Source organism: Rhea pennata, chromosome 4 (assembly GCF_028389875.1).
Source record: "Rhea pennata isolate bPtePen1 chromosome 4, bPtePen1.pri, whole genome shotgun sequence".
NCBI lineage: Eukaryota > Metazoa > Chordata > Aves > Rheiformes > Rheidae > Rhea > Rhea pennata.
In genome coordinates this window covers 82,128,355-82,154,797 of record NC_084666.1, presented here as the reverse complement: position 1 = coordinate 82,154,797, position 26,443 = coordinate 82,128,355, and the positions used below count along the sequence as shown (strand labels likewise).

The 26,443-nt window shown below is 43.0% G+C and overlaps 1 protein-coding gene across 4 annotated transcripts; it reads left to right on the top strand.

Annotated features, from left to right (window-relative positions):
• Nucleotides 1-1,498: 1,498 nt before the first annotated feature.
• On the top strand, nt 1,499-26,204 carry LOC134140276 (transmembrane protease serine 11E-like). Of its 4 annotated transcripts, none has more exons than XM_062575207.1 (15): nt 1,499-1,540; nt 3,752-3,831; nt 4,277-4,552; nt 4,672-4,802; nt 8,534-8,683; nt 9,871-10,034; nt 16,100-16,223; nt 17,130-17,245; nt 18,622-18,689; nt 20,284-20,447; nt 21,538-21,576; nt 23,315-23,495; nt 23,672-23,937; nt 24,816-24,958; nt 25,476-26,204. In XM_062575207.1, exons 7-15 carry the CDS (start codon nt 16,124-16,126, stop codon nt 25,635-25,637), a joined length of 1,239 nt encoding a protein of 412 aa, XP_062431191.1. In that variant the 5' UTR covers nt 1,499-1,540; nt 3,752-3,831; nt 4,277-4,552; nt 4,672-4,802; nt 8,534-8,683; nt 9,871-10,034; nt 16,100-16,123; the 3' UTR covers nt 25,638-26,204. The 4 variants fall into 4 exon arrangements, with proteins under 4 accessions (XP_062431191.1, XP_062431190.1, XP_062431192.1 ...); XM_062575206.1 differs by having other exon boundaries at nt 4,275-4,398; XM_062575208.1 differs by lacking the exons at nt 1,499-1,540; nt 3,752-3,831; nt 4,277-4,552; nt 4,672-4,802 and adding an exon at nt 4,921-4,976.
• Nucleotides 26,205-26,443: the final 239 nt, after the last annotated feature.

Sequence of the window (26,443 nt, the reverse complement as noted above, 5' to 3'; positions counted from 1 at the left end):
GAATGGAGGCTCACTCCACCCAGGCGTGTGTGAGCCTTATCCCTCCGTGAGTAAGGGAGGTACCCAGAGTGCTTGTAGTACACTGACACAGCCTAAGAAACTCAGCTGTCACCAGTGCAGTTTGGTCCCTTCTCTCCACCCAAATGCTTTGCAAGCCTGGCTCCCTGCACCAGCCTTCTCTTTTTTTAGCAACACAGTCCAAGGACTGGCCCACTCAGTCACAGCAAGCAGAAGGCATGGAACGTGTTGAGAGCCCCGTCTGTTTGCAGGGACATCAGCTGCCTAGCACAAAGGAAACTTTCTTATATTCATTGCAGCCCTGTTGTAGGTAAACATATGTCTACATCTCTCTCTTTGTATACATGTGTGAAAAAGCTGGTCTAATGTACGTGGGGATGGGGAGGAAAATTTAGATGTTGTGCTACAATCAAGTCCATAGAAAAGAGAAGCTTAAAACACTGTGTTCTAGCCGTAATATCTTTAAGCACTGTTACTAAAGATGTCTGCAGTGGAAGACTGCTGATTATAGAAGGAATGTTTTCCACCACTGTGTGTGTTACCCATCTATAATGTTGCATGATTTCCTAAGCATGATCTATACCTTTCTGTATTTCCTGTAGGTGGTGATGTTCGATGCTTACTGGGAAAGTCGTTGCAGGAGGGAACTTGGATCAACCTGCAAGAACCAGTCCTTTCTGAGGACTGGAGTGGGGAGACACCACAGATGGAGCTGGGCTGCTCAGGCAGTCGCATACATCCAGGGACCACCCTGCATTATCCCTGATGACAACGTAGTGCAGCTTTGCACGATGGGGACAGAGATGCACTCTGGTGGCATCCCTGATGTATTGGTAGCTACTTGCATGGTCTTTTTGCTCTGTATTGTCCAAGATTAGTATCTCTGTAGTATGACTGTGACATGTGCCTCAGTATGGCAGGAGGCTGTGTAGATGTGTGAGGCCACAAGGCCCACTGGACTAGTATTAGGGAGCTGTTCCTTCTTGATGTCCAGCTGTTCAGCTATTGATATCCCTTTATTGCTATAGCCTCAAATTTACCTGACTCCTTTCTTGAAGCTAAAACTAGGAATGAGATTGAAACCTATTTCTTCTCAGCTTTTCTTCCTTTTCTGAGTTTAGACAACCTGGAAATACTTTGTCCTGACAAGAATTATTTTTTCCTCTTTCATGCTTCACCTTAGAAACAAGTTGAATTTCTCTTAATTTTAATATTAGCTTTGTAGTGCATTTGGGTTAAACAGAAGGCATCAATATAAAATTACTTTTCTCTTTGGAGTCTTTTTCATCCACTAGAGATAAGGATTAATCCAAAAAAAAAAATTGTAAATGGAGATAAATTTTATTATTTTATTCCTTACAATCCCTGTTCTTCTTTTCCAGTTTTCATTTGATTACTTCGCCTTTAGCAAGACTTGTACCTTAGTCTTCCAGGCACATGCTTCACCTCACGTATCTGAATAGCCCTGCTGAAGTCAGGAAGAAATCTTCAGTTAGTGGGTGTCAGTACAGCTCAATTCCAGGTAGCTGAATGAAGCCAGTTTGCATTAGCTGTAGTTCTGTTCTTGCTTATCAGTTTCTAGTTTTGCCCTAATTTCTACGTGAACAACTCATTTTATTACACTTGATTGTTCTTGCTTCTCTGCAGTTAGAGAAAAAGCTGCTCCAGGAGAGGTTAAATACTGTGGCAAGATCACTTTCTTTAGCCATTTGTCTCATTTAAAGAAAATGAGAGCAGTCATGGCAAACCTGGTGGGAAGGAGTCACAAGGTCATTGAAGTAATTGCGATGACACATTGGTGCAGCAAGGTCTTGCTAATGGCTTAGTGTTCAGGACAATTCTTTAGCATCTTGCAAGTCAGGGCAGTTCTGGATAACATGCATTTCTCAATTATAGAAGAGATTGACAAGGCAGTAGGAGACTCCAACTGGAAGATTACTTCACAGTAGTTCCACGAGGAGGAGTTTTGTTAGGATTGCCTGAAATGAGAGGCTGAGTAAACACTGCTTGACTCAGAGTTCCAGTTGAAACTGTACAATCTGCTCTTTTTGGGAGTAGGCAGCAAAATGAGTTAAAAAAAATAGTGGGGGGCATCAGGCATGAAAATGACTTTTAGCTGTGAGCCGGCCTTCCTAAGGCCTAGCTTACCCACAAGAATGGTCTTATAATCATTAATGTAACGGAAAAAAAGAATGTAGTTTTATTGTTCTATCTTGGATAGCTAATACTGATTCACTGCCAGGTGGTACTCTGGATAAACTTTAAAGTAACCCTCTAAGACCTGTATTCAGAGTCATTTCATTCTGAGATGGATCCTCAGGTGACTGAGGAGAGGGGAGGTGAACCAGGGCTCTGTTAATTCTGATGGAATGGCCTGCGTGCCTATTTGCACCGTATGTTACACAGTGAAATATTACGTTTCCCAGTACTCCAAGCAGCCACTGGCCTGGTTTTGAACTCCCCTTCTTTCCACTTGCAATATGCATGAGTTTTGCTAAGCAGTGGCTCTACTCTGTGCAATTTCCAGCTTGCATTGTTCAGACTGGTTTCTGCTGAACAGTCTTGCATATCCTGCAGTTTATGCTGATATGGTTATAGCAGTGCAGCCTAATCCTGTTACTGTGATGTTGCTAGCAAATCAAAGCGCTATGCTAAAAGGAAGTAGTGAACAGCAAATGTCTTTTCAAAGGCTGAAAACGTGGTTACCTTTGTTCTCTTACGGCTTTCTTACTGACTCCTTTATGCAAGGAATGATACTGGAGTTACTAGGATGGCATTAAAGGCTGCAGAGCACTTGTGGACCAGGGAAGATGCTGAGCTCTGTCTTGGGTTCTCAGCTGTCTGTGTGTGCTGTCTGGGAAACTTGGGTGACTGAAGAAGGAGGATGTGTCCACTTTAGAGCTGAAACTGTGAACCTGCTCCAGGAGTCAACTGCATGGCTGCTCCCTTGTGAATTTTCTTCTTGATGAGGCACCACTGGCATAGTCAGAGGCTAGTTGTGTTAACTTTATATAGTATATGCGCATTGTTGCCATAGGGTGTCTCTCTGCTTAGGCACCTTCAAAAAATCAAGCCTTGTGTCAAGGTGTTGTATGTCTCATTTCTTCCAGCTTCAGTTTCTCAAGTTACTGTGCTGAAACATTAGTTTGATTCTCTTGCGCAGGATTTGCCTTTTGTTTTGTGGGCCTGGTACAGGCAAGATGATCCATTTTCTACTTACTAGGTAAACAAAGTGTGAGGCTAGAGCAGACTCCAAAGCTGGAATGGATACACCAAGTTTCAAGCAAGTTTTGGCTTGAATTAAGCAAACTATTAATTAAAAACCAACAGCAAATCCCCTGGCAGCCTTTATCAAACACAGCCCTGCAATGGTCTCAGTTGCAACAGCACTACTAAGAAAGAAACAAAAAGCAAATGCAGATTCTTGTACATTGAAAGCTCTTGTTTTCTGAAGTTTAGCAGTTAACCTAATAAAAGATACTTGCTCAAGAAAATCAGAAAGTCTCAGTTGCAACAGCACTACTAAGAAAGAAACAAAAAGCAAATGCAGATTCTTGTACATTGAAAGCTCTTGTTTTCTGAAGTTTAGCAGTTAACCTAATAAAAGATACTTGCTCAAGAAAATCAGAAGGAAAAGGGAGGATATAGTAACAATGTCTGCCAGTGATTTTACAGGCATAATACAGGATATTAATATCTTCTAGAAAACTGACTTGGTGATTCTGTTTTTCAGGAGCTGGGTTTTGACTGCTGGATAAGGATTTGGAGCTGACGACAGGTGCTGTGAGTGTTCAGCACCTACCGTGCAAAAAGGTATTGTGCCCTCATAGCCCAGGCTAGGAGTTGGGCCGAGGGACAGGAGTGCTGTTCAGTGCATGGCTCCTTAGGTACGCTACGTTCCTGGCTGCCATTTTATGTTTAGTGAGGTTTGTCTAACTGAAGTCTATCCCTGGACATTCCACATCTTTAAAAATGGCCTGCTTTTAGATGTTTAGTTTTTAAGAATTGTGACTTAGAAGCCTGATTTAGAGTTAAGAATTTTTGAGTGAAATATTTTATATATTGCTGATATGTAGAAAGAAACCTGTATGTGACTATAAGTAAAAGCAAAAGCTGTCATCTTTGGAGCTGTGCTTGTAAAGAGTAATAATAGAGCTTTATACCGAAGTCACAACCTTTTGTGACTTTGGTAAATAGACTTGGGCTTTCACCATCCAATTTTCACAGCCCATAGACAACCTTTTTTTGTTTCCCAGAGGTGTCTGCAGAGAGCGACTGTGAAAGAGTCACAAAACACTGTCTTGGAGACTGGAATCTCAAACTTGTGGCCCCGAAGATAGGAGGAAGGAAGGGGATGTGTGTGAGATGCTGCACCAGAAGGTAGTACAGCCGGTTAGACACTAAGAGTAGTGGCCTATATGTGTTTTCTCCCAGGTTAGAGAAGGTATCTGGGCTATGGAGCTTGCTCAAGATTTTCTGATTATGTCCTGAGACTGTTGGAAGGGAGCTGGCCTGAGCCAGGATCCAGAGACCAGTATGTATGAGCAGACCCTAGCCACATTAATAAAGCAGTGATGTCCTCTCAGGAGCTTTTTATCCCAATATGAAATTAGGAATGATGTGGATTAAGTGGCTTTTGTGGTTTCTTGGCAGGTAACTTGGTACCTGGATGCTCTTGTAGAAAAAGAGATGAAGACCATGCTTAGCTCGTTGATGACTGAAGAACTGACATCATCCTGCTGTCCAAATGTGAAAGTAAATACCATTTCCTGCTTTGACTTCAGGTAAGTGCCTGCTGTATCCTGTGCCTCACTTGACAAGTTTGGGGGCATTTAGGGAAAGCAAGGTGCATGTCTGAACTCGCTTTTTTCCTCCTTTGCAGAAGGTGGCAAATTTGACTTCTGGGAGGCACCTGAAAAGTTGTGGCTTTTGTGACACCACTTAGCTTCTTTTAGATAGTAAGAAAAGGGGCCACAACCCCTTTTTGCAGCCTAAAAGCTTGGTTCTTGAGGCCTTGTGTGCTCTCTTCTGCCATCAGCTTAAAGGATTTCTCTAGCCAGGAATGGCTATCTGCTGTAAAATGCAAGTTTCCCCTGCAACCCAAGCTGAATGAACTATGGATTGCTGAGAAACTTAGTAGCTTGGCTCTTCTGACGTGATGACTGTCTTAACATCCTTACCTGCCTGAAGAGCAAAAAGACCAATACATCCTTCCTGTGGCTAGTCAGTTAGCTAGGCAGGGCAGACCATGTTTTGTTCAGGAGAGGGGGAGAAACATTAATTCTAAACTGAAATTTATTACCTCACAGAATTAACAGTACTTCATTATTAAGAAAGAATTCCTGGCAGCAAAATGAACAGAGCATCATGGGGCAGCCAATGGAGGGCACCTAGGGAAAACTGTATAAGGACTTTTCTTCCGTTATATTCACTCATCCCATTTTTAAACTACAAAACGTGACATTTTGCATACCTTGCAGGAAGCGGTCCCATACCTTGCCTGTTCACTATATGGCAGAATCTTCCTGGTTATGTTTTAAACCTACTAGTCATGTTTGAAGCTCCCAAGTTCTTGTTGTTAGAAGAAACAATGAATAGACATTCTCTGTTCACCTCCTCAGTTTCCACATGTTACTTAGACCTCATTCCTCTCCCTCTGTACCTTTTTCAAGTCGCAGAATCCTAGTCCCTTCAGTCAGCCCGTATGCAGAAGCTATTCTGTTCCTTCAGTCAGCTGTGTTGTCTTTTTCGAGACCTTTTACAATTCAACTCCTCTGTATTTGTTCTGAGTTGGAGAAATAGGGGACCAGAACTTCCTGCAGTATTTAAGATATAAGTGTGCTGTGGATTAATTTTGTGACATAAGATTTTTTTTTCCACTTGTTTATTCCATTTCTAAGTAATTCCTAGGCTATCTTTTGGGTTTTTTTTTTACTGCTACTGAATTGATATTTGCATAGGACTCTGCCTCAGTCTTACTTCTGAAAAGATTAACCAACTCAACACCTATTGCTTTGTAAGGTTAGGACTCTCTTCTGTATGTGTGGCACTTCACACCTACCTATTCCCATGTTCATCTGTTTCATCATACAGTCCCTCAATATTATGTTTCTGCAGCTTGTTGTGTTTAATTTTCCTTTTCACTGCTATGAGTTGATAGTTGTTATGGGGAAAATAATCATCTCACTGATTACTTCTCTTTTCTAGACCGTTTATGAGTCTACAGAATAGCAGAGATTCCTGTGAGATCATGATCTGGCTTCACCAAAAATGTAATCATTTATTTCTTTTCTCCAATTGCTCTCTTTTTAACCAGTTTTCCATCTTAAGCCTTCTTATCCCATGGCAGCTCAGTTCCTTTAAGAGGCTTTTGTGAGAGACCTTGTTTAATATCTTTTGAAAATCTGAGTAGGCAATATCAGTCAGACCTCCCTTGTGCTTTGGCTGGTTGACTCACTCAGGAATTTAGGTAGGTTTGTGAGGCAGGACAAAGGCTGTGATGATTCTATCCCATGTAGCATATTTATGGAAATACCTGCTATTTCTGTTATTAAGAATCACTTGTACTAATTTCGTTGGCAAAGAGAGCATACTTCATTGTCAGAGGTTCTCCACATTTGGTCTAGAACATTTTTTGAAAGACTTTGCTCAGTCCTCTGGGAGATAAAGTAGTGTTAGGTGAGAGGTTGAATGCCATTGTCAGTCATCCTGTTTTTCCATCTTTCACCCTAGGTGAGTACTGCCTGGGCTCGGTCAATTGTTACTGTTCATTTTGTTCTTGGCTTTCCCCTCGTTGTCTCATCTAATACTTCAGATCAGGTTGATGGTTCTACTTTGAGCTTGCCTAGCTGGGTTTTTGCAGTTCCTCTGCATGAATTTATAATCCTTTCCATTTTTCAGCTTTTCTGAAGTATGCTTTCTTTTTCCTCTATGTGTGTGTGTGTGTGTGTGTTTTTTTTTTTTTTTTCCCCCGGGCTTCCTCAAGGCTTTTTTCTTTGATAGATAGGATGTTTGATCTGAGACTAACACAATATCTTTAAATAGTCTCTCTGTGTTTCCTGAACACCAGTTCTTCAAGGTGCCTCTTTTATGTTCTTATTGATTTACTTTTCCACTTTTATGTGGTGGTTCTTCTTAAGATTGAGCATGGTAGTAGTGGTTGCTGTGACGTTGGGTCTCCCTGTAAAAATATGGTTCTAGTTCAGATATTTGGTAATAATACCATAAACTTATCCTGCATGCTTGTCAGGACTGAAACAAGAGTTGCTTCTTATCTTTTGGGTTCCCTGACTACCAGTTCCTGAATCAGTCACTATCAGTATGTAGAAATCTAGTATTATCTCAGTACTCAATGTCAAGTTTTCACATGTTACCTGAGAGTAATTGAAATAATTGGCAATAATTGTTCCCTGATATTTCACCATTCCAGTGTCTTCCTGCCACTGAGTTTCCTTTATGCCTGTTGTGTCCACGTCGTTGTTTAAGTTAAGCTTTCTGGGTGTGCACCACCATATTTCTTAGCCAACTTTGTAAAACATGAAAACTGCTGCTTTGGCTTTGTTTCTCTGTCCTGCTTGGGGCTCTTTTTTGACTTCAGTTTCCTACTTGATTTTTGTTGACTTCTGTCCTATTCTGTACTCGAGGATGTGGCATCTACCTTAAGACTCAGAATAGTGCATCATCTGTGCTGGTCGACTCTCCAACTTTTTAATCTAAAGCTCTGTGTGGTCTCTCTGATGTGAGGTGCAGATGTTGTTTCCCCTCTCAGTTCAGGTGAAATCTCTGTCCTTCGTTAGGGTCGTGCTACACCAGAAAATTCCCCAGTCCCTGCTGAATCTGAACCTCTTTCCCTAGAATCATAGAATCCGTAAGATTGGAAGGGACCTCTGGAGATCATCTAGTCCAACCCCCCTGCTCAAGCAGGGTCACCTAGAGGATGTTAAGGTTGCGTCCAGGCGGGCTTTGAGTATCTCCAGAAATTCAGATTATCTCCCTGACACTGTTGCTTTAGTTGCACATTGAGATTTTGCCTCTCTACCAGCTGCAACCTGTGTTACGATAGGGGTCCTGGTCTTGCTACCTGATATGCTATGTTCTGCCTCCAGAATCTCTCTATTTCCATTACTATTGTCTGTGTACTCACGTGGACTACAACTGCTGGCTGCTCAGCAATGTTTCACAACTTGCCCAGCTTCCTTGTGAGGTTCATTAGTTTTAGACTAGAATGCACATAATACACGAGCCAAACCAGTTAGGTACCTGGTAACTGAATCACCAATGGCTATTGCCTGTTCTTCCTTCCTGCTGGGATTTCTGCCCCAGGGAAGTATTGGCAGCAAAAGAAGATTTATAGTAACTTTCTACAAAGAAGTACCTGTAACCTGGATTATTACATCCTTCACCAGTTTGATGCCTTTCTTTCATAAAACTAGGTCTAGAACAGCTTTTCTGTGCCCCTGAAAGCCTCCTCAGTTCCCCTCTCTATTTCAGCAGCACTGGATTGTTTTATCTGCAGGTGAGACTGTTCAGGGATTCCCATGAAGCCTCTATGTTATGGTGCATTTTCCATCTGTGCTGTGATAAAGTCGAAAGGATGGGTTCCCTCTCAGAGGATTGTGAGCTGCCTGGAATGAATGAGTATCCACACCACCTACATGCTGGCCAGGTAATTGTATGATGCTTGATGCATTACTCTCCAAAATTCTCACCCTCTAGCAAGGCTTCTGCCTGCATTTCTCTTAAGTAGCTGGCCTGACTCAATAGAAGTGTGCCTTTATGGGAGAGCAATGTAGCTTTCAGTTAAAGTATTGAGATGCAGTTACATAATATGTGTTAGTAGCAACTGTATTTGTAGTGTTTCAGAAAATATTATCCTGAAACCTTGACTGAACCCAAATAATGAGAAGTTGAGGCTCGTCTTTGGCATGTGTTCCATTCAAAAGAAGCAGACCTTCTCTGAAAGACGGTGTTCCTATTAGGTGGGTATGGACTGAACATGGCCTGAGAGGAAGAGATCCAGCCATGTAATATGTGCTTGGAGCAATGTATTTCTCAACTGGCAAGCCCTGGACTGGAGAGGCCTCAAGTGAGGACAATTCAAGATGGAGGGGAAGACTCTCCTAGGTATTAGAAACTTCAGTGCACTAAAACATTTCTGATGTTCTGTACTCCTTACATGCCTTCCACAACAAAGCTCCTTGTATGTATCTCTACCTTAGAGTAAATTTAGGGGAACTGTGAAACTTAAATTTGAAAAAAGAGTTGCCAACTAGAAAAGACTGAGAAATGCTGCCTTAGGCTCAAGTTTGTGCTTGGGTTAATTGACTTAGCAGTTAATTTGCTCTAACTAGCACAGATAGTTATGTTCATCTAGACAACCTATAAATATTATTTGTGTCACAAATTTTTGACCTAGAAGAATTTTTCCTGGGCAGAAATAGCTGCATCTGTGTGGGCACAATCAAAACTGTCTCTCAGAGAGTTAAATCAGAATCATAAACTTGAATGTGCTGTTAGGGAGAGGCTTTTGTCTGGCCAAACTGCGCAGTTAGTGAAGTTCAACGTGGTTTAGAGGCATACACCACTGAAGCTGTGTTGACGTGTATCAGCTCCACATCTGACCTGGGACTGAACGTGGTCTCTTCAGTGTATGCAAATTTTCTGCATTGGTCCTGCCCATAACTTCTGATTTGATTTTAATTGTACTAAAGAAGGAAATAAACTTGTCCTTGCAAAATTGTCATAGCTCTTCTGATTTGGGGTGTTGCAGGGTGTAGTTAATACTCTGAAAAGGCTTTGGGATTCCTGGATGAAAGGTAAGATGAAAGAAGTGTACTGTTGTTATTGTTTTAGGGGAGGAATCATGCTACTGGATAAGCCTTTGTCACTGAGACTTGCTGGACTCGTTTGTTCTGACTTGCCTATGACTCCTTGCTTTCCTAATTTGGGCGATAAAGTCTCAAGTCTGCTGAGATGCTCTACATTGTGTTCGGCGCTCGGGACAGCACATCTTCCAGGTAGAAGAGCTCCTCACTGACCTCTTGCTGGTACCCAGGGGTGAGTGCAATGGAGTCATCTGACTTGTTGCTTGGCAGCTTGGATGGTATAATGTGGATTTGTAGGGCAGTTTCTAGGCTTTGAGTGGGGAGCGAGGAGAACAGCACTAACTCAGACTATGCGTATGATCTGGGCTGCTTTCTGAATGTTGCTAATCCTTCTGACTGCTTTTTCACCCAAAACACATTTGTCATTCAAGAATTCCCTGGACTCTTCCACAGCAAGATACAGTGACAAATCAAGGTGGTTTCTGAACCCCAAGGTTGAAAGGGAGGGCAGGTGAGGGTCCTCTTACTGCCTCCTTACTGATGTGCTGCTTGTGCTGCCCCATTTAGGGTGTGCTGCAGGGAAGACAACTGAGGCTCACAGCATGGTGCATTAGGTGAGTGGGGTAAAGCAGTAAAAGTAGCTGCTTCTGCTCATGTTAATTTTCAGTGGGACTTTTTATGCAGCCAGCAAAGTGTTAATCTGTGCAGGATCTGCTTGGAGTCATACCAAATCTGGCACCAGACCATTTCACCCACCCAACCTTGGAATGAAAGTTAGACTGAAGAAACCAGGCAGATTTTAGCTGGTTGTCTAGAATCTCACTCCAGATTTCAACCTGTCAGAGGAGGGAGGCATAGCATTTTTCAGAGGCTGAAAAGCAGAGGCCTATTGCTATATTCTAGGACTGATGTACTAACAGAATAAGGCATTAATCTATGACCAAGCCATCTGGAAGTGAAAGTCTAAGGAGTAGAAGAGGATGTAGAAGTTGCAAAACCCTATCCTAAACTGGTAGCAATTAGTGGCCAAATACTTAATATTTCCCTTAAACTGGGGTGGCTTCTCCCACGCTCAAGCAGGTTATAGTGTCCTTATGTAGTGAGCAGCCCTGCTAATTCCTCTAAAGATTGTTGCAGAACAGGAGACTCTGAGATGTTGATTGGGGCAATAGACTGTAGAAAGACTGTTTTTTAAGCAAAATTTTTATCGTTGGCTTTACAGAACAGATTCTTAGAGTAAGATGGTTGCAGAATGGTGTGTGGTGGATGTGCTGGAAGAGTGGAGAAGAAGCGTTAGGGCAGTGGGATCACTTGCAATGCTTGTGAGATGCAAGATGAGAGTGGAATCTGTCTTGCTTGCATGGCCCTGTGTTTTTGCTATAGGACTCCAGGGTTAGCTAGATGTGCTTAGACTGCTGCCATTCCCAGCCACCCTGCCAACTTTGGTAGCTTCAGGGATGGAGTCTGGATTTTCAAATTGCATCCACCAATTCAGCAGATTATTCAGTTGTCTCACAAGTAGGTCCCATTCCTAGGAAGAGTGGTTGTAAAGATGCGTCTGAATTGATGTTAGAACGGGAAGTGAAGCATGACTTGAAGCCTGGAGAGACCCTGCTCAGTAGAGCTCCCCACGGGCACACAGCCCCCTTGCTCTGCTGAATGCCTGTGCAGCCCATGGCCTGCCTCTGTGCGTCTCTGGAGATCAGCATGATATCTGTGATTAGGGGTCGGGCTAAATTAATCACAGAAAGACAACAGCGGATAAGGCAGCATAAGAAAAGAGGTTGCACGTTTCCTTCTGTGCAGAGCTTGGCAAAATGCTTCCAGCAAATACTTTGTTGGTGCCAAAAAATGTAGTTTGGATCAGTCTAAAATTGCTGGCAAATTTAGGTCAGAGCTACTATAAGAGCTTCACTTGAAAAGCCAAAAGCTGGTAAGGGCAGATTTCCAAAATAGAACAGGGTGGTTATTTGTGGTGTACACAGTGGCTAGGGCCCTTTTCCAGGGCACAGGTGACATAGTTTTTCTTCCCCTGTCTGAACAACCATTTCACGAAGATCATTGAGGCTTTTGACATAAAGCGATGGAGAGAAGTTTAGTATAGTGAATCAAATCCAGTCTGGCAGAGGTGGGAGCTGACCTTGAAGCATTCACATTGTGAATGAGGATGGTGACCTTTAGGGATTTTGGTACAGGGTGAGAGAGGAGTATTCTGCTTCTGTGTATTCTGCTCATCTTTTTGATTTTGCGTAGACCTTCCAACTGGAAGCTAAAGAGTTTGTTCTGGATTCATCAGAAATCCAACTTGAGATGCTATCGGTTCACTCCATATTCATTTCACAAGGAAACCCAGAAAATTCTAGCTGCATTCAAATTTCAATATGAATTTTATTCCTAATGCACCAGTAAGTATTAACCTGGATTTATTTTATTGCTGTATTTCACTTATTTTTGAGATTTCCTGCTTATTTTCTTTGTCAAGGCTTTTTTTCTTTTAAAGAAAACTTGTATTATGTTTAACATAATTATGTTCTACGTAAACATAGCTATTTCCAAAATAGTTCATTCTGAAAGGTCAAAATGAAGCTTAGCAATAATATATTTTTTTTCAATGTGAAATAACCTTTTAGTGATCAAAATGCATTCTTTAGCTCAGCCAAGGGATTATAAAATAGGAGACTGATAGTTTGCCTTTCCAGACCCACCTGAACAGTGATAAGAAATTTCTTAGATGCTCCTGTCCCTGTGGGTTGTCCTCGGCTCCTTGAGAATGAAGCTTGTTTAAATGAGAACAGTGATTGCTGGAGGAGGTCTGTGGTTCATTCATAGACTCACCAAGACAAGTAGTTTTGCATCAAACTAAAATATTTTGGACTTGAAGCATTCTGCTCGCTGCAGACTGACAGCTGCCAGGCACCAACTGGGAGAGGTAGTTTTCTAAGTGGAGCAGACTCAGCCTTCAAGGTCTCCTAATGGAAAGTGGCTTCTGGTGTCTTGTTAACATTTGTTCTTGAGGAATGAAGGCTATTCTCTTCCTCCTCCTCCTCTTCTTCCTCCACCTTACAGGAGTGTCATACTGGAGGATGAATGTGTTGGTGTTACCTGAATTCCTCTGTATGCTCCGCTGAAAGCAAATTGGCAGGTTACTGGAGTCAGCTCTCATACTCTGTTTAAAAGTCAGAGTGGTATAAAGAAGAGATGCATCCCTGCAGGCAAAGGGGATCTGATGCTCTCTGCCTTCATCAGCAGCATATAGGACAAATGCTTCCATGGCCAGGGACTGCTCCTGGGGGGAGCAATGTTTTTGGTGAGTGAGCTGGAGCAACAGGCGGCATTGCCCGGAGCTGACATCCAGGCAGAAGTGCAGAGAAGGCCATGCACAAGTCCCATACCTAAACGGGGTATCCCTCTGCCACTGAAATGTTTAATGAGGGAGCTGGATGTCCAAGACACAAGAATCCCTGTCTGTGTTGATTATTCCAGTAAAACACGATAATCCTGCTGTCTGTGACTTACTAACAAAAAGGCTATGGGAGTGAAGGAGCTGGCTGTCTGCTATTGGAAATGTTTGCTACTCTAACACCAACAGTACATGCTTGGCATTGCCTGCCCTCAAACTATCCTTTCAGAGAGCAAAGGATAGTTGTTGTGTGGTCAAACACGGCCATCTCTTCCCTGCTCTCAAGCCAATCACTGGAACGGTAGCAGAATACTGAGGTTTTTCTGTACAGCTTAAAAACATGAGAGTTTTCCTAAGCCCTCTGCATGGCTGGTGACTAGCATGTTTGATAAAGAAGGGAACAGAAAATTGGGGACTGCTGAGCTGGATTCTGTGCTCATGCAGCACAACTGAAGGATTTATATGGGCAGTTATATGCTATTGGAGACCTGGCACTTGCCCTGCACGAGGGAGTTCTCTTCTGGTAATGATCTTTGCAAGACTGGAGTTTCTCAGAACTTCTTGATAAAGGAAGGAAAGGTGGATAGGGAAGTATGGGGTTTGAAGATGTATGTGGGATGTACAAATAAATTCTATGCAACTATTTGGAAAGACCTCCTTTAAGCTGTTTTTCTAAATTCTTTTAAAGCAAAATCAGCATCAGAATTGGAAAAAGTATTTGATTCCTTGTCTCCCATGTTTCCATTTCTCCCAGTGCTTCAGTGGTTTCTAACATATTCATTACCCCTGGTTCTGCCCCATGACGCCTGTGGAGAGCAGGCAGTTGTGCAATGCTTGGGGGGGGGGGAAAGGATTTGTGCTGTCCATTTGGTCCATGAAAGGAAATAGAGACAGGCTGCGGTGCAGGACAGCCCCTGGCAGAGCACAAGTCCTGCAGGCAACCAGATGTGTTTATTCAAGAGCTTGTTTTAAAGTTTTGTAGCTTGGGCATAAGGCTGTATCTCCAGTTCAGAAAAGCTGGTGGTTATGAAATGAGAGTACACTTGCATAGGTATCTGCAGAGTTGGCTGTATGCCATCAGGGCTGCGCTGCATGCTACCGGTGGTGAGAGCAAAGGAGGGATGTTGCTCTGATGCTATTCAGGCATGAGATGTACTGCAATTTGGAAGAGGAAAAAGTGAATCATGAGATGAGGATGGGGATGTCCAAGGGGAGACTACAGAGTAGTGAAGAAACAGAGGCAGGGCAGTCCTAGAAGTCTTTGATTTTTGTCTGCATCTTTTGGAGCCTCTGAGGTCATCAATAATGTACATCGTAAAGGTCTGGATGGGCAGATGTCAAGGTCTCCATGGAACCAGTTCAGCTCTGGCATCTGCATGTCATATGCTCACTGCAACCTACAGTCTCCAAAGAAGTCTCAGGCAGTCTGGATTTGAAACTGCTCTTCAGAGTCTGCTTTGCAGAACCTCCTTGCTATCAGAGAACAGAGCCAATCTAGCGGGGAGAGGATTACCTTTGGGGAAAACTTGGACTATGCATTGTCAGAACAGACCTTTTCCAAACGAAGCAAGCACAGCAAAAGGAAAGGAACCAATCTTGTCCCTAGACTGCTGAAGCAGAAAGCTTGATCCTGACCACCTGTACTGTATATTCCTGTACCCAGCAGTGACCTATGGTTGCAGTACTTGCCAAAGCTACCTTGTTCAACTTTTCCCTTCCAGTACACCACCAGCTTGAGAACATTAAAACTTTCCTGTTTCTCTTCTTAAGGAGAGGACTAGGATGCCTGATAGTCCTCCTATTAGGCTAAAATAAGCTTTACTTGGCACTGTTGTTCTCTGGACAGAATGTACAACGCCACTCACTCTCCCACTGCTTCATTTTCTTCTGCTGTTTTGGGTTCACGTGTCATACCATCTTCGCTGCCCATCTACCCCCTTGGCTCGCCTTGGGCTGCCAGCCTTCTGGTGTCAGCCTACTCTGCCTGCTCATGTTCTGCCTCTTCCAGCCCCCATCTTTTGAGCTTCAAGTCCATGCTTGAGCCAAGTTCCTGGCCCTTTCACAGGCCTCTTACTGGCTTTTAGCAAGTCAATGAGTCTGGCTTTTGTTGCCATATCATGTTATGTGCATATAGTTGTTTCTCTCCTTTTTTTTTTTTTTTTTTAATTGTCTGGCAGGAGACAGGGTAATGTCTAGCGATATATATATCATGTTGGTATGATGAAGCCCAGATATTATTGGAGACTGCTAAATGTTGCTACTTGGGCTAACCAAAAATAACTCAAAACTGTTCTGCACAGCATGTCTGGTAGTGTAGAATATCTTTGGTGCAGAAGTTGTTTAATCAGTCATGAAACATTAGACTTAAGTTTCAATTTAAATATCTGCTTGGGCAGTCAGCTGCACTAGAAATCTGTGTAATATTTCTTGATGAGAAATTGCCTCTACTTAGCACTGTTGGTCTGTCTTCCTCTAGGCTTTTCTCAGAGGTACGTGAGATGTGATGAGGGGAAGTAGGAACAAGGGAAATTCAGACTAAACATAGGGGAAAAAAATTTTTGCCACAGATGGTGGTCAGATGCTGGACCAGGGCCCTAGAGAGGCTGCAGGTTTTTCATTCTTGGAGATATTCAAAACTTGATCAATAAAGCCTGGAGCAACTTGTTCTAGGAGATCCTTCTTTGAGCAGGAGGTCAGTTCCTGAGCTCCAGAGGGTCCTTCCACCCTGTGAGTCTGTGTCAGAAGGGCTAAGGGAAGTGCATCAGGTATGGTTTGGTTCAAGACTTGGGACTGTTTGTGACAAAGTTGAATTTCTCCATTTTTTTTTTTTTTTTTTTTTTTTTTTTTTGCAATGCAGGTATTGATCCAGCTGAACACAGCAATGAAGCCCATGGAGCCGTGGAAGATAGCAGTCATCACTTTGTCAGTGGTGTTGGGTTTGGCCCTTGTCATTGGCTTGATCACATATTATTTGTGCAGTGGTAAGTGTACTTCCTCCCCCTCCCCCCTATCACAAGGCATTATATATCTGTTGCACTTGCTAAGTGCTCCTGCCTGGTTATGAAGGGATGAAATTTACCCCCTGTGCATAGAATCCACATGAGAAAACTTATGTAGATTCTATTAAAGTCCTGTCTTAACTTGAAAGAATACTTGAAATATCATTTACCTGAAGTGAGGAATTCGATTTTGTCTGTTTCTTCTGGCTCCCTGCTGCCTGTACTAGTGGTTAGTCAATAGCCAACAGCCTTCTTTGTAAGTCAGGGCTGTGTCTAGCCTGTGATCTTGGATAGGCTTTTTGCAGAGCTGAACCTGACACCTCTAGGAGATTTCTGAATGAGCAAGACAGGAGAGGTGTGGGCTTCCTGGAGCTCAAGCGCCCTGGTTGGCAACAAACAAGCTGTAGTAGCTCTTGAATGAAGCCATCCCATTCCCAGGCTCTGAGATACGTGAATGAGGGAATTTGAAATGTGTTCCTGCTAGAATGGCACTAGCTGCTCTGCTGTCTCAACTTGTTGAGACTTGAGGAGGCGATAGCTTACCTCTGGGCAGCAGATAAACCTGGCCAGGATATGAGGTAGCTGTCCTATTGCTCTAGCTCTGCCTTTTGCTAATTCTGCATTACAAGGCTCCTGTCTGCCATTCACTTCAAGGCCAGATCTTAAACTTAACCTGATGGCTGAATGGATACATTCGGGGAGCAACAGGATGACCCAGAGCCATCCTTTCGTGTGGCGCTGCTCAGAGCTTGGCTGAATTTATGATTCCCCACCTGATAGGGTCAGAGCTAGAGCCTGGCAGCCTGATTTGGGCATGTTCTCTGAGGTGCTGTGCATGTCCAACTGTAATGAGGACAATCAGGGATCTTTCTTTTTCTTCTGCTGTAGATGAGGACCGATATTACAACACAACTTTCAAAATCTCCAATGTCGACTATGACCCTTACTACCGGAGGCAAACCACTGAACAGTTCAGGCACCTGAGTGAAGAGATTGAAACAATGGTAAACTAAGATCTTTCTCTGTTTCTGCCTAACCCATGGGGAAGAGTCTTATGACTGATTATAGTGACCTATTTCTGGGTCAAAGGACTGGGAGCATGAGGAAAAGATGAAAATTAAACAGTGGAGAAGCTGACTCTGTTCCCCAGCAGTGCCATTCACCTGCATTTAGCTGCATGTGGTTGAGTCCACTGTGCCTGTAACTACCAACAGAGAAACTGGGAATGGCAAAGTTTAGCCCTAAACTTTTGGAAAGTTAGTGGAATTCCTTGGTGGAAAGTCTCCATTGGGGTCAATTGGAAGATCAGCAGTGTTCATGCATATGTCTCTCGGTGCCATATCATCTGCATATCTTGCAGTTTTTATATGATATTTATCTTCCCAAACTCCTTAAAAGTAGGTTGTTGTGGATGTTGGGTGCTTGGCGAGAGAAACGGCACAGTGTGATCAGGGCTGAGATCGCAACAGTATTTAAGTGTCCGTCTTCCTTGAAATTGTCGAGAGTTAGATACTTCACTGCCATTGTGAACTTGAGGCCTTTGTGGCTTGCCCACAGTTGCAGGAGATCTCTGTAGAGGGCAGCAAATAACCCTGTGCCTCCCTGCTATGCGAGGTAGGACTTGTAAATGCAGAGCCATGGACATGTTCAGCGCAGGGGTGATGCCTGGCAGACCATGTTCTTGATCTGACATTATGGGGGGCCCATGCTGTGTATAAACCTGAGATGGGTGAAGTGGCTGATGTATGCAGCTGGCAGGGTGGATACTGTGTGGCTTTCTTTGCCTTTAAAAACAGATAGGGGGAATTGGGGGTGGTGCAGGACAGAGCCTTCAAAATTGTTTTAGAACTAGACAAAACAGTGTGGTAAGAAGGCCTCACATGGAGAAAATATTGAGGGAAAAGTCCTGGCAACTTATTTTTCATTTAGAAAATCAAGGCTGCGTGTCTTTCTGGGTGCTATTAGCTTTTTATTTATTTATTTATTTATTTATTTTTTGGTTCAGCAGCAAAAAGTGGAGGGATCATACATCTATTCCTTCTCCACACTGGAAACTCTGCAACCTTAAGCTTAAAGCTTTGCCATAGTGGGTTAACAATGCCTTGCAAACTGTGGGAAAGCACATGCATTACCTGTCCCAGCAGCCCTTCAGTGTATCAGGCACTGAGAGAACAAAGGGACAGCAAAAGCTTCCCACTTAGCTGCTGCTTTTGGTTAACACCAGTTCTGTAGTCTTCAGTGGAGATTTAGCTGTAGCTTGGGTACAGTTAGAGATCTGAAGACAGCTGCTCATGTTTTAGAGGCTCACAAGACTCTGTTTTATATAGAGAGCATGCATGTATTACATATGCATTTTTAACACACTCTTTTACTTTGACAGATGTCCAGAATATTTAAGGAGTCCTTTTTGAGCAGAAGATATATCACGTCCCATGTTGTCAGTCTAAGGTAAGTAATACGAAAATGAGGAAAAAGCAGAGATGAGAAATTTTTTCTTTTCCCTACTCCTCAACCACACAGGGTGCTTGGTTGTCTTGATTTTATGAGCGAGACAGCTAAGTCTTGGCTGTTTGTCCTTCTTCCTCGGTGTTCACATTACAGAGGACTTTGTCATCTTCAGAGGTCAACATGGAGGAGAAATGTTACCTTGTACTTCTGGAAACTGATTCTTCCAAACTCCAATTCTCTGTGGTCTGTTTCAGTGACTGAATCACTAGTTGATTCCAGCCTTCACTGCTCTGGGCATGCATGGGCATGAGAGATCCAGAGTTGGTTCCTTGCTCCACGCCAGACTTCCTGTAGATGAAGGGCCTGGTGTTTACCCCTCTGCATGAGGTACAGCAAGAGGTGGCTTCCTCTTCTCCCCTGAAGGAAGGGGTCTGAAGGGATAAATGATTCTACTGTGATAAACCTGGATACACACTAGGGAAGGGGGGGGGGGCAGTGGGGCACATAGAAAGTGCTCGCACAGGACCTTTATATCTAAGCGTTTCTCCTCTGTGCAGCAGTTATGCAGTGGTAAAAGCCAGCCGATACATCTCCTTCATGTAGTTTTGCTTTGGAGTTGTTAATCTGTCAAGCCCGATTCTGCTGTTGAATATTTTTCCCTCTGCAGCAAAAAACATTTGTCTTCTGCAAATGTCCTTCTCCACAGAACTGCTTCTGGGGTCTCTTACTGTACCTGTCTCTAGATGGAAGTGAGACATTTCCTTAAACTGTCTAGCATTGTTTTCCAGTGTTATTTTTGTCTTCTGCAAGCCTCGTGTACCTTATATTAACTGAAATTACAGAATTTGGGGGCTAGGCTTCAACCAATCTATTTACACCTTTTAGGTTGACCAGATAGTGTATTCTACAAACTGTTTTGCTACAGATATCTTCTTATACAACTGGATATTGGGCCAGTTTAGGTGTACCTCTGCTGTCCTTGCCTGCAGGCCTGGATTGGTCTTCCTGTAGACTGTTAATCTGAAGTATAGGGCTTAATGTTTTACACCAGCAATAAATGATCATGTCTGGCTCTGGTAACTTGAAAAGCTAGCAAGGGTTTTGTCTCCAGTTACTGTGGAGCAAAAAACACTTAAGTAGAACCAGCTAATAAATGGACAGATGACTTGGATGGGAAGAAATGCCAAAAGACTCTTTAATTTCTGTGCATCTGGACTGGATCTTTTGAATGGCTTTTGGGAATGGCTTGTTGGACACCTGCATTCTTTGAAGAGTTTGACCCTTTTTGCATTGTTCCTACTGCTCTTTGAGAGCTGCATTGGGGACAAGTGGAACATTTCCTCCTTAGCTGCACTACTTAGCTGCTCCCGGAAGATCCCTTGGATCACTGTTATAGCATGAACTGAGCCTTTTGCTACCTACCGATGTGTGTAGTCATCCTCTTTTCTGTGCGCAGCTACGCTATTCATTCTATGCATCTGTGCAGACCAGACCTGTTCTTGTACAAGGAAGGCAGACAATGCAAAATAAAATAAATAGAATGAGTGGGCAAAGAGAGGATGACACCACTGACTTTGTTGATGTTGGTTTGTAGCCCAGATCCTGGTGGAGTGCTTGCATATGTCGTTCTGGTATTTAAATTTGCCTCAGCTGATAATGAAGCAGCAACCTGGGGTCACATCAACAGAGTGTTACGCAAAGGGCTGAAAGCAAGCGTCACATTCTTGGAAGTTGACCTGTCTACCCTTAGACTCACAGGCAAGTGCCTTAGGTTTGTGTTTTTAGCCTGGAATTTGTTCCTCATGCTTTGTTGTCCTCAGTGTAATGGGTTTCACTTTATTATGCAAACATGTGTCACTACTGTTTTCTTCTCCTGTCTCAAAATGGTATTTTGAACTGGTCAGGTTGCCTTATTGCCTGACAGCCCTAGAGCTTCGGCACAAGAAGTAGTATGAACAAAGCTAAGGCAGGTTGGCACTCACCCACATTAGCTCAAACTCTGCTTTGTGCACTGGAGCTTCTGCCTTTGTAAAAGAACCTAGTTCCATTGAGCCAAGTTACATCCCATCTAATTCACCAGAAAAAGGCCTGGCTCTGTAACTGTGGGTTCACTGATGACTTTGCCTTCTGTTTTCAACATTCAAGAGAAATGAAATGATGACTGGTGACTTGTATTGCTCCCTGTTGAGCTTACTAAGGCATGCAGGGGGCTCGAGAGGAGCCTGTACCCAGATGTAGAGTCTTCAAGTCATTAAAAAACAAAAAATGCAGAACTGAGACCATTCTCTTCCCTGTCATCTGCTGTTTTCCTTTTCCAGATTACTGTATGAAGTGTGCTTGTAACTTAATCTTGAGCTTCCCAGGGCAGGAGTCCTTTTCGGTGAATCTGTCATTGCATCCCATGAGAATGTGGCAGGGAGAGTTTTTGTTGGGAAAAGATTAGTACCATTACAATTTAGCTCCAGTCAATGACAGTACTGAAGACTTGCAAAGACCGTCTTGAGCACCTTGCTGTGCTTAATCTGATCAAATGCATGTAGGCTTTTACATCATGCTCAGTGCCCAGCACATACAAATGCTATTTGGACCTATTTGCAGGCATCTGTTCTTGTTCATCTCTGAACTAAGGCAATAAAAGTACTTCCTTTAGCCTTATGTTTTCAGTGATAGATAGAAGCTTAACTGAACTTCTCCAACAGAGCACACTTCTCCTGTTACGCTATTGTCACTCCACACAACAATCCAAGCCATTTCATTTATGTTTTCTGGGTACAGGAAGGGGGCATCTGTGCTGGTTCAGGTAGGAGCATAGATATACCTACTGTGTTTTCTTTCCTTTTCATTTCAGAGCTGAACAAGGAAAAGGGAGAAAACCTTTTAAACAACTGTAAGTACTTAAACTTTTTAAAAACTAGTCCAGGGACATGGTGCTATAAGTGGTTACCAGATTTTTATATTTGATTTCCAAGTTGAAAAATAACTTTTCAAAATTGCTAGAGAAATGGATAATGTACGAGCCAAGGAAGACTTGTCTTGTTTTCTTGCAGTCGTATTGACTCTAGTATTTGGAATATTAGACTTGCAGACTTGTAGGCAGTGGGCAGCTCTTGCTTTGAGGTTAGCTATGGAAAGTAGGTTCCTTAGGCATGTAAGTGGGCTGCTCTTGGTGAGCTTTGCATGAGGACCACAGCTGTTGTGAGCAGAGCAGCAGCTTATGGCTGCTCATGGCACTCATGACTCTGCTTATGGCACTCTGCTTCTTGCTGGCAAAGCAGAGGAGCTCTTACACTGCTTGCAAATTGTCATTCCTCTCTTGCCATACTGCTTTGCTTGTGTGTCTAATGATAGCTGCCTGGAAGAGAAGAGCTGTTGCCCTACTCATGCCCTGCATGGAAGCTATGACCCTTTCTGGTCACGTGCAACCAGATGTTGCAGATCAGAGGTGTTGCGCAGCGATACAGGACACGAGGCTAGACATGAGCTATTTGGGAGCTGTAAATGGCTCTAGCAGCAGCCGTTTTTTTTCTTCCTTCATTTTCTTTCTTTCTGTCCTCTTCCTTCCTTCCAAAAAAAGTCTTTTATCCATTGTCAAGGCTGACTTGACAATGGATAAAAGAGGTGACCTGACAAAATCTGTATCCCTTTTTCCCCTCAAACTACTCTTCAGCAATTTGGTGGCTTCAGATATACTGACCATGTTCATTTTGCCTTACCTATACAGTTGGGATGTTACAAATGATGGGAATAATGCCTGCACTATTGAGTTCACAGGGTTGTGCACAGTGTCTGCTGCACATTTTGATGTTGGGTTATGTTTGTTGAAGTGTAGAACTGTCTCAGCTGGATGGCTGTTTATATGGAAATTGCTCCACATTTTGGTACTCCAGACTTGCTTAAAAGTCCTTTTTTTTTTGAAGTCTTTTTATTATTAAACCTCTCATGTTACTGTATGGGAAAAAATCCCCAAACTCTTAGTATTTAACTGCTTTAGATGAGACTCACATGCTATTCATGTGAAGGCTGCATTGAGTGTAAATGCTTATGTTAATTATCAGTACATGCACATGTCTTGGCTGTGCCTAATTTGTGTGAATGAGCATGTATGCACAGACCCACTAAAGGGTGCTTGTGTTTTATGTTTCCCTTTCTACAACTCTGGTCACATATCAAGCAAGGTGAAGTTTGCAGAGAGATAGTATTTTTTTTTTATTATTAAGTAAACAATTGCAAAACAGTCTACTGGATATAAAACTTGCATGGGAAAGAGTTTTTGTGCCCAACAACTGACTTATTTTTTTTTTTTTTTATTATTAAGTAAACAATTGCAAAACAGTCTACTGGATATAAAACTCGCATGGGAAAGAGTTTTTGTGCCCAACAACTGACTTAGTGAAAAGGTATTAACTATTCTACTGAGCTGTTTGCCCCACGTCCATCCTGAGACCCTTGTGACCATGGCATCTTATTTCCCTGCTATCAGAGTTACTGCTGTAGCTGAAGATTATCACTTGATAACCCTGCCCTGTTACGACCCCACCAGCAGCCATGTGACCCAGTCCAAAGCAAGACCCTGATCTCCTTGAACCTGAATGATAGTTAAAGCAAAGCTACCCTCTCTTTGACAGGCTGTGGGATAAGGAGGCAGATGACCTCCTTTTCGGGAGTGGAGCGAATAGCTGGTGGGCAGCTTGCACGGGATGGGGAATGGCCCTGGCAGGCCAGTATTCAGCTTGACGGGATTCATCGCTGTGGTGCGTCGGTGATCAGTAATACATGGCTTCTGACTGCAGCCCACTGCTTCAGAGGGTAAGTCACTGGCACCTTTCTGGCCCTGCAGACTTTGGGACTGCTGAAGTGTAAGGCAGCTTGACTCTGCTGTTTTCCTTAGACAACATGTAGCACTTTGATGCCTGATAGGAAAGCTGAGCTCTTTTGGGAATCTTGTTTTGTATGCCTGTGTCTTAACCTCCAATCTCTTTCAGAGGAAAAGACCCTCGGAGGTGGACTGCCAGCTTTGGGACTCTGCTGAGACCTCCAAAACAAAAGAAATTTGTCCGAAACATTATCATTCATGAAGAATACAATGACCGTCTCCATAACCATGAATATGATGTGGCTGTTGTGGAGCTTGCCACCCCTATCAGGTTCACGAGTGATGTTCACAGCGTCTGTCTTCCAGAAGCATCTCATGTCTTCCCAGACAACACCACCTGTTTTGTCACAGGTTGGGGAGCTCTGAGGAATGATGGTGAGTGTCTCTCCTCTTCCTGTGCCTTCCACACATGTACTGGAGAAGCCTCCTGTTAGTTTTTTTTCTTATTTGTTTATTTTGAGTTGATTACACCTTCTTTTTTGATAGGCGTATTTGATAATTTGATAATAATTAATTGACTTAGTTCACTGCTCTTTTGGGGACTTTTTGCTGGCAGCTGGAAAAAACTACAGGCTGGCTCTGCAGGAATAAGCACCTTTTTTGTTGCTGTTTATATCATAGTGCCAGACTGCATTCATTCATTCATTCTTCCTGGCCTCTTCCTCTAGCTTTGACTCTCATATAAGTTCTTTGCCCTCCAGCTTTGGTCATAGATATATCATAACTTCTTTTGGTCAGTTATTCTGTCTTCAGTGCTCATTCAGACATTCATCAAATGACTTGAGAATGATCTTCATTTCAAATTAGTTGATATTAAAGATTTGAGACCAAGCTCAGAGCTAAAAGCATGCTTATGAGAGCAGCTTTACAATAACCTGTGTTTTGTTTTAGGCTCTTGCTGTGCCTAGTAATTGTCTAAAGCCACATTCCAGTTAACTCAGTGGCTTTTTTCACTGGCATCAAGGGTGTATCTTGAGGCATACAGTTGACAATTGAGCACTGAAACATGTACAGAAAATCCCTTCACAGATATGCCAATTATGCATTTGGAGAGGATGGAAGATGGAGGAAGAGCTGTGTTTGGGACAAGTGAAGAACTTCAGGAGAAAATAAATTTCTTCTGAGACATTGTGTATCTCCCTTTATTGCCTGCATGGCAGAAAAGCTGTTAGGAAAATCTTGTTACTTGTCATTCCCATGCACTTTAGGTGGTAAATCCTGTGTGCAAGTCCTAAAGCTGCTTTTCCTTGTAGGCTATAGTGTTAATCAACTTCGACAAGCAGAAGTGAAAATTATAAGCACCAGAATTTGTAATTTGAGACAAGTGTACCACGGAATGATAACACCTGGAATGCTGTGTGCAGGATACTTAGAGGGGCAGGTGGATGCCTGCCAGGTAAGTCTCACTTTGCCAAATAGTAGAAATAAAATGGTAGACTGGGTGAGAGGTGATGTTTCCTAATAAAGAAATCACAGAATCACAGAATGGCTGAGGTTGGAAGGCACCTCTGGAGATCATTTAGTCTGATCCCCTGCTCCAGCAGGGCCACATAGAGTAGGTTGCCCAGGCTCCTCTCCAGACACAAACATGTTTGGAAAACCTTGATTAAGTTATGGGGTTCAAGATCTTGACAGATGTAAATTAATGACTTAATTGCTTTTGGGCTGAGGTATGTGCTTCTGTGCATGATTTTTGCATATAATACATGTGAGAGAATGCAGATGTGAGGATGTGGAATGGGAGAGACTGAATTAGGCACAAGCTGTCACCCTGCCTTCTCCATAAACAATGTGGAGGTTGCATTATAGCTATAGTCTAGAACCAGAAATATCTATCCCTTGTAACAGAGCATAATGGTTTGATGCTTGCTGCACTGTTTGCTCTGTTTGCCTGCTGATATTTCTCTCCTTAGGGTGACTCTGGTGGACCACTGGTGAACGCAAACTCCAGAGGAATTTGGTATCTTGTGGGAATAGTGAGCTGGGGAGATGAATGTGGCAAGGTGAATAAACCAGGAGTATACACACGAGTGACTTACTATCGAGACTGGATCGCCTCCAAAACGAACATCTGAAACCTGCAGTGGGCTAAGCTCTGTGGCCCATGTGTAAGGTTATTCCTCTGACACATTCTGCTCTGTGGTTACCCTCTACTTGGCTGCTGACTTGGTTTGTGGTGATGTATCAAGTGCCAGCAAGCTCAGGGTGGTCTAGGATTTGAAATTGCTTTGGCCTACAGCCAGAGAGGAGTGGACTTCATCTATATTATTAGGAGCTACTTATTCAGGAAGTACTCTGCTGAAGAGGCAGCAACCTTGGCCTCTCTGCCCTGTGCTTCCCCCTTTCACTGTGACAACTGCCTTTGTACCTAGACAACACCCTTCAGTGCAATGGTCGCTCACCAACGTCCTAGTGAAATCATAACTGAAACATGGGGCATCTGTTTGCTGTGTGCTCTCAAGGCTCCATCTAGCTATGGGTGAGCTAGAATCAAGCCTCAGACTCAACTACTGGACTTGAGAAAAAAATGTACTTTCCTTTCACACCAGTCTATTGTCATGTGATAATATTTGAATTTCCATTTTAAAACTTTGTGTTGTATGGTTCTGAATAAAAGTCCTGTTGGCTTTTTGTGCAGTGTGGAGGATTGTAACAATCTCAGCTGTTGCAAAACAAACAACCCAACCTGCTTGGCCTTTTGAATGGTGTTCCCAGGTTTTTATAAATTAATGTGTATCTTCAACTGCATCTTAAAAAGCTGGCCTTTGTGCTGTGGTGTAAATTCAGTAATGAGGGAACCTTCTCCCTTGAGACAGGGCAAAACTTCAGTCTGACCCAGGAATCGGTGTAAACAACTCTTCTTGCAGGAAGTAACTGCCTT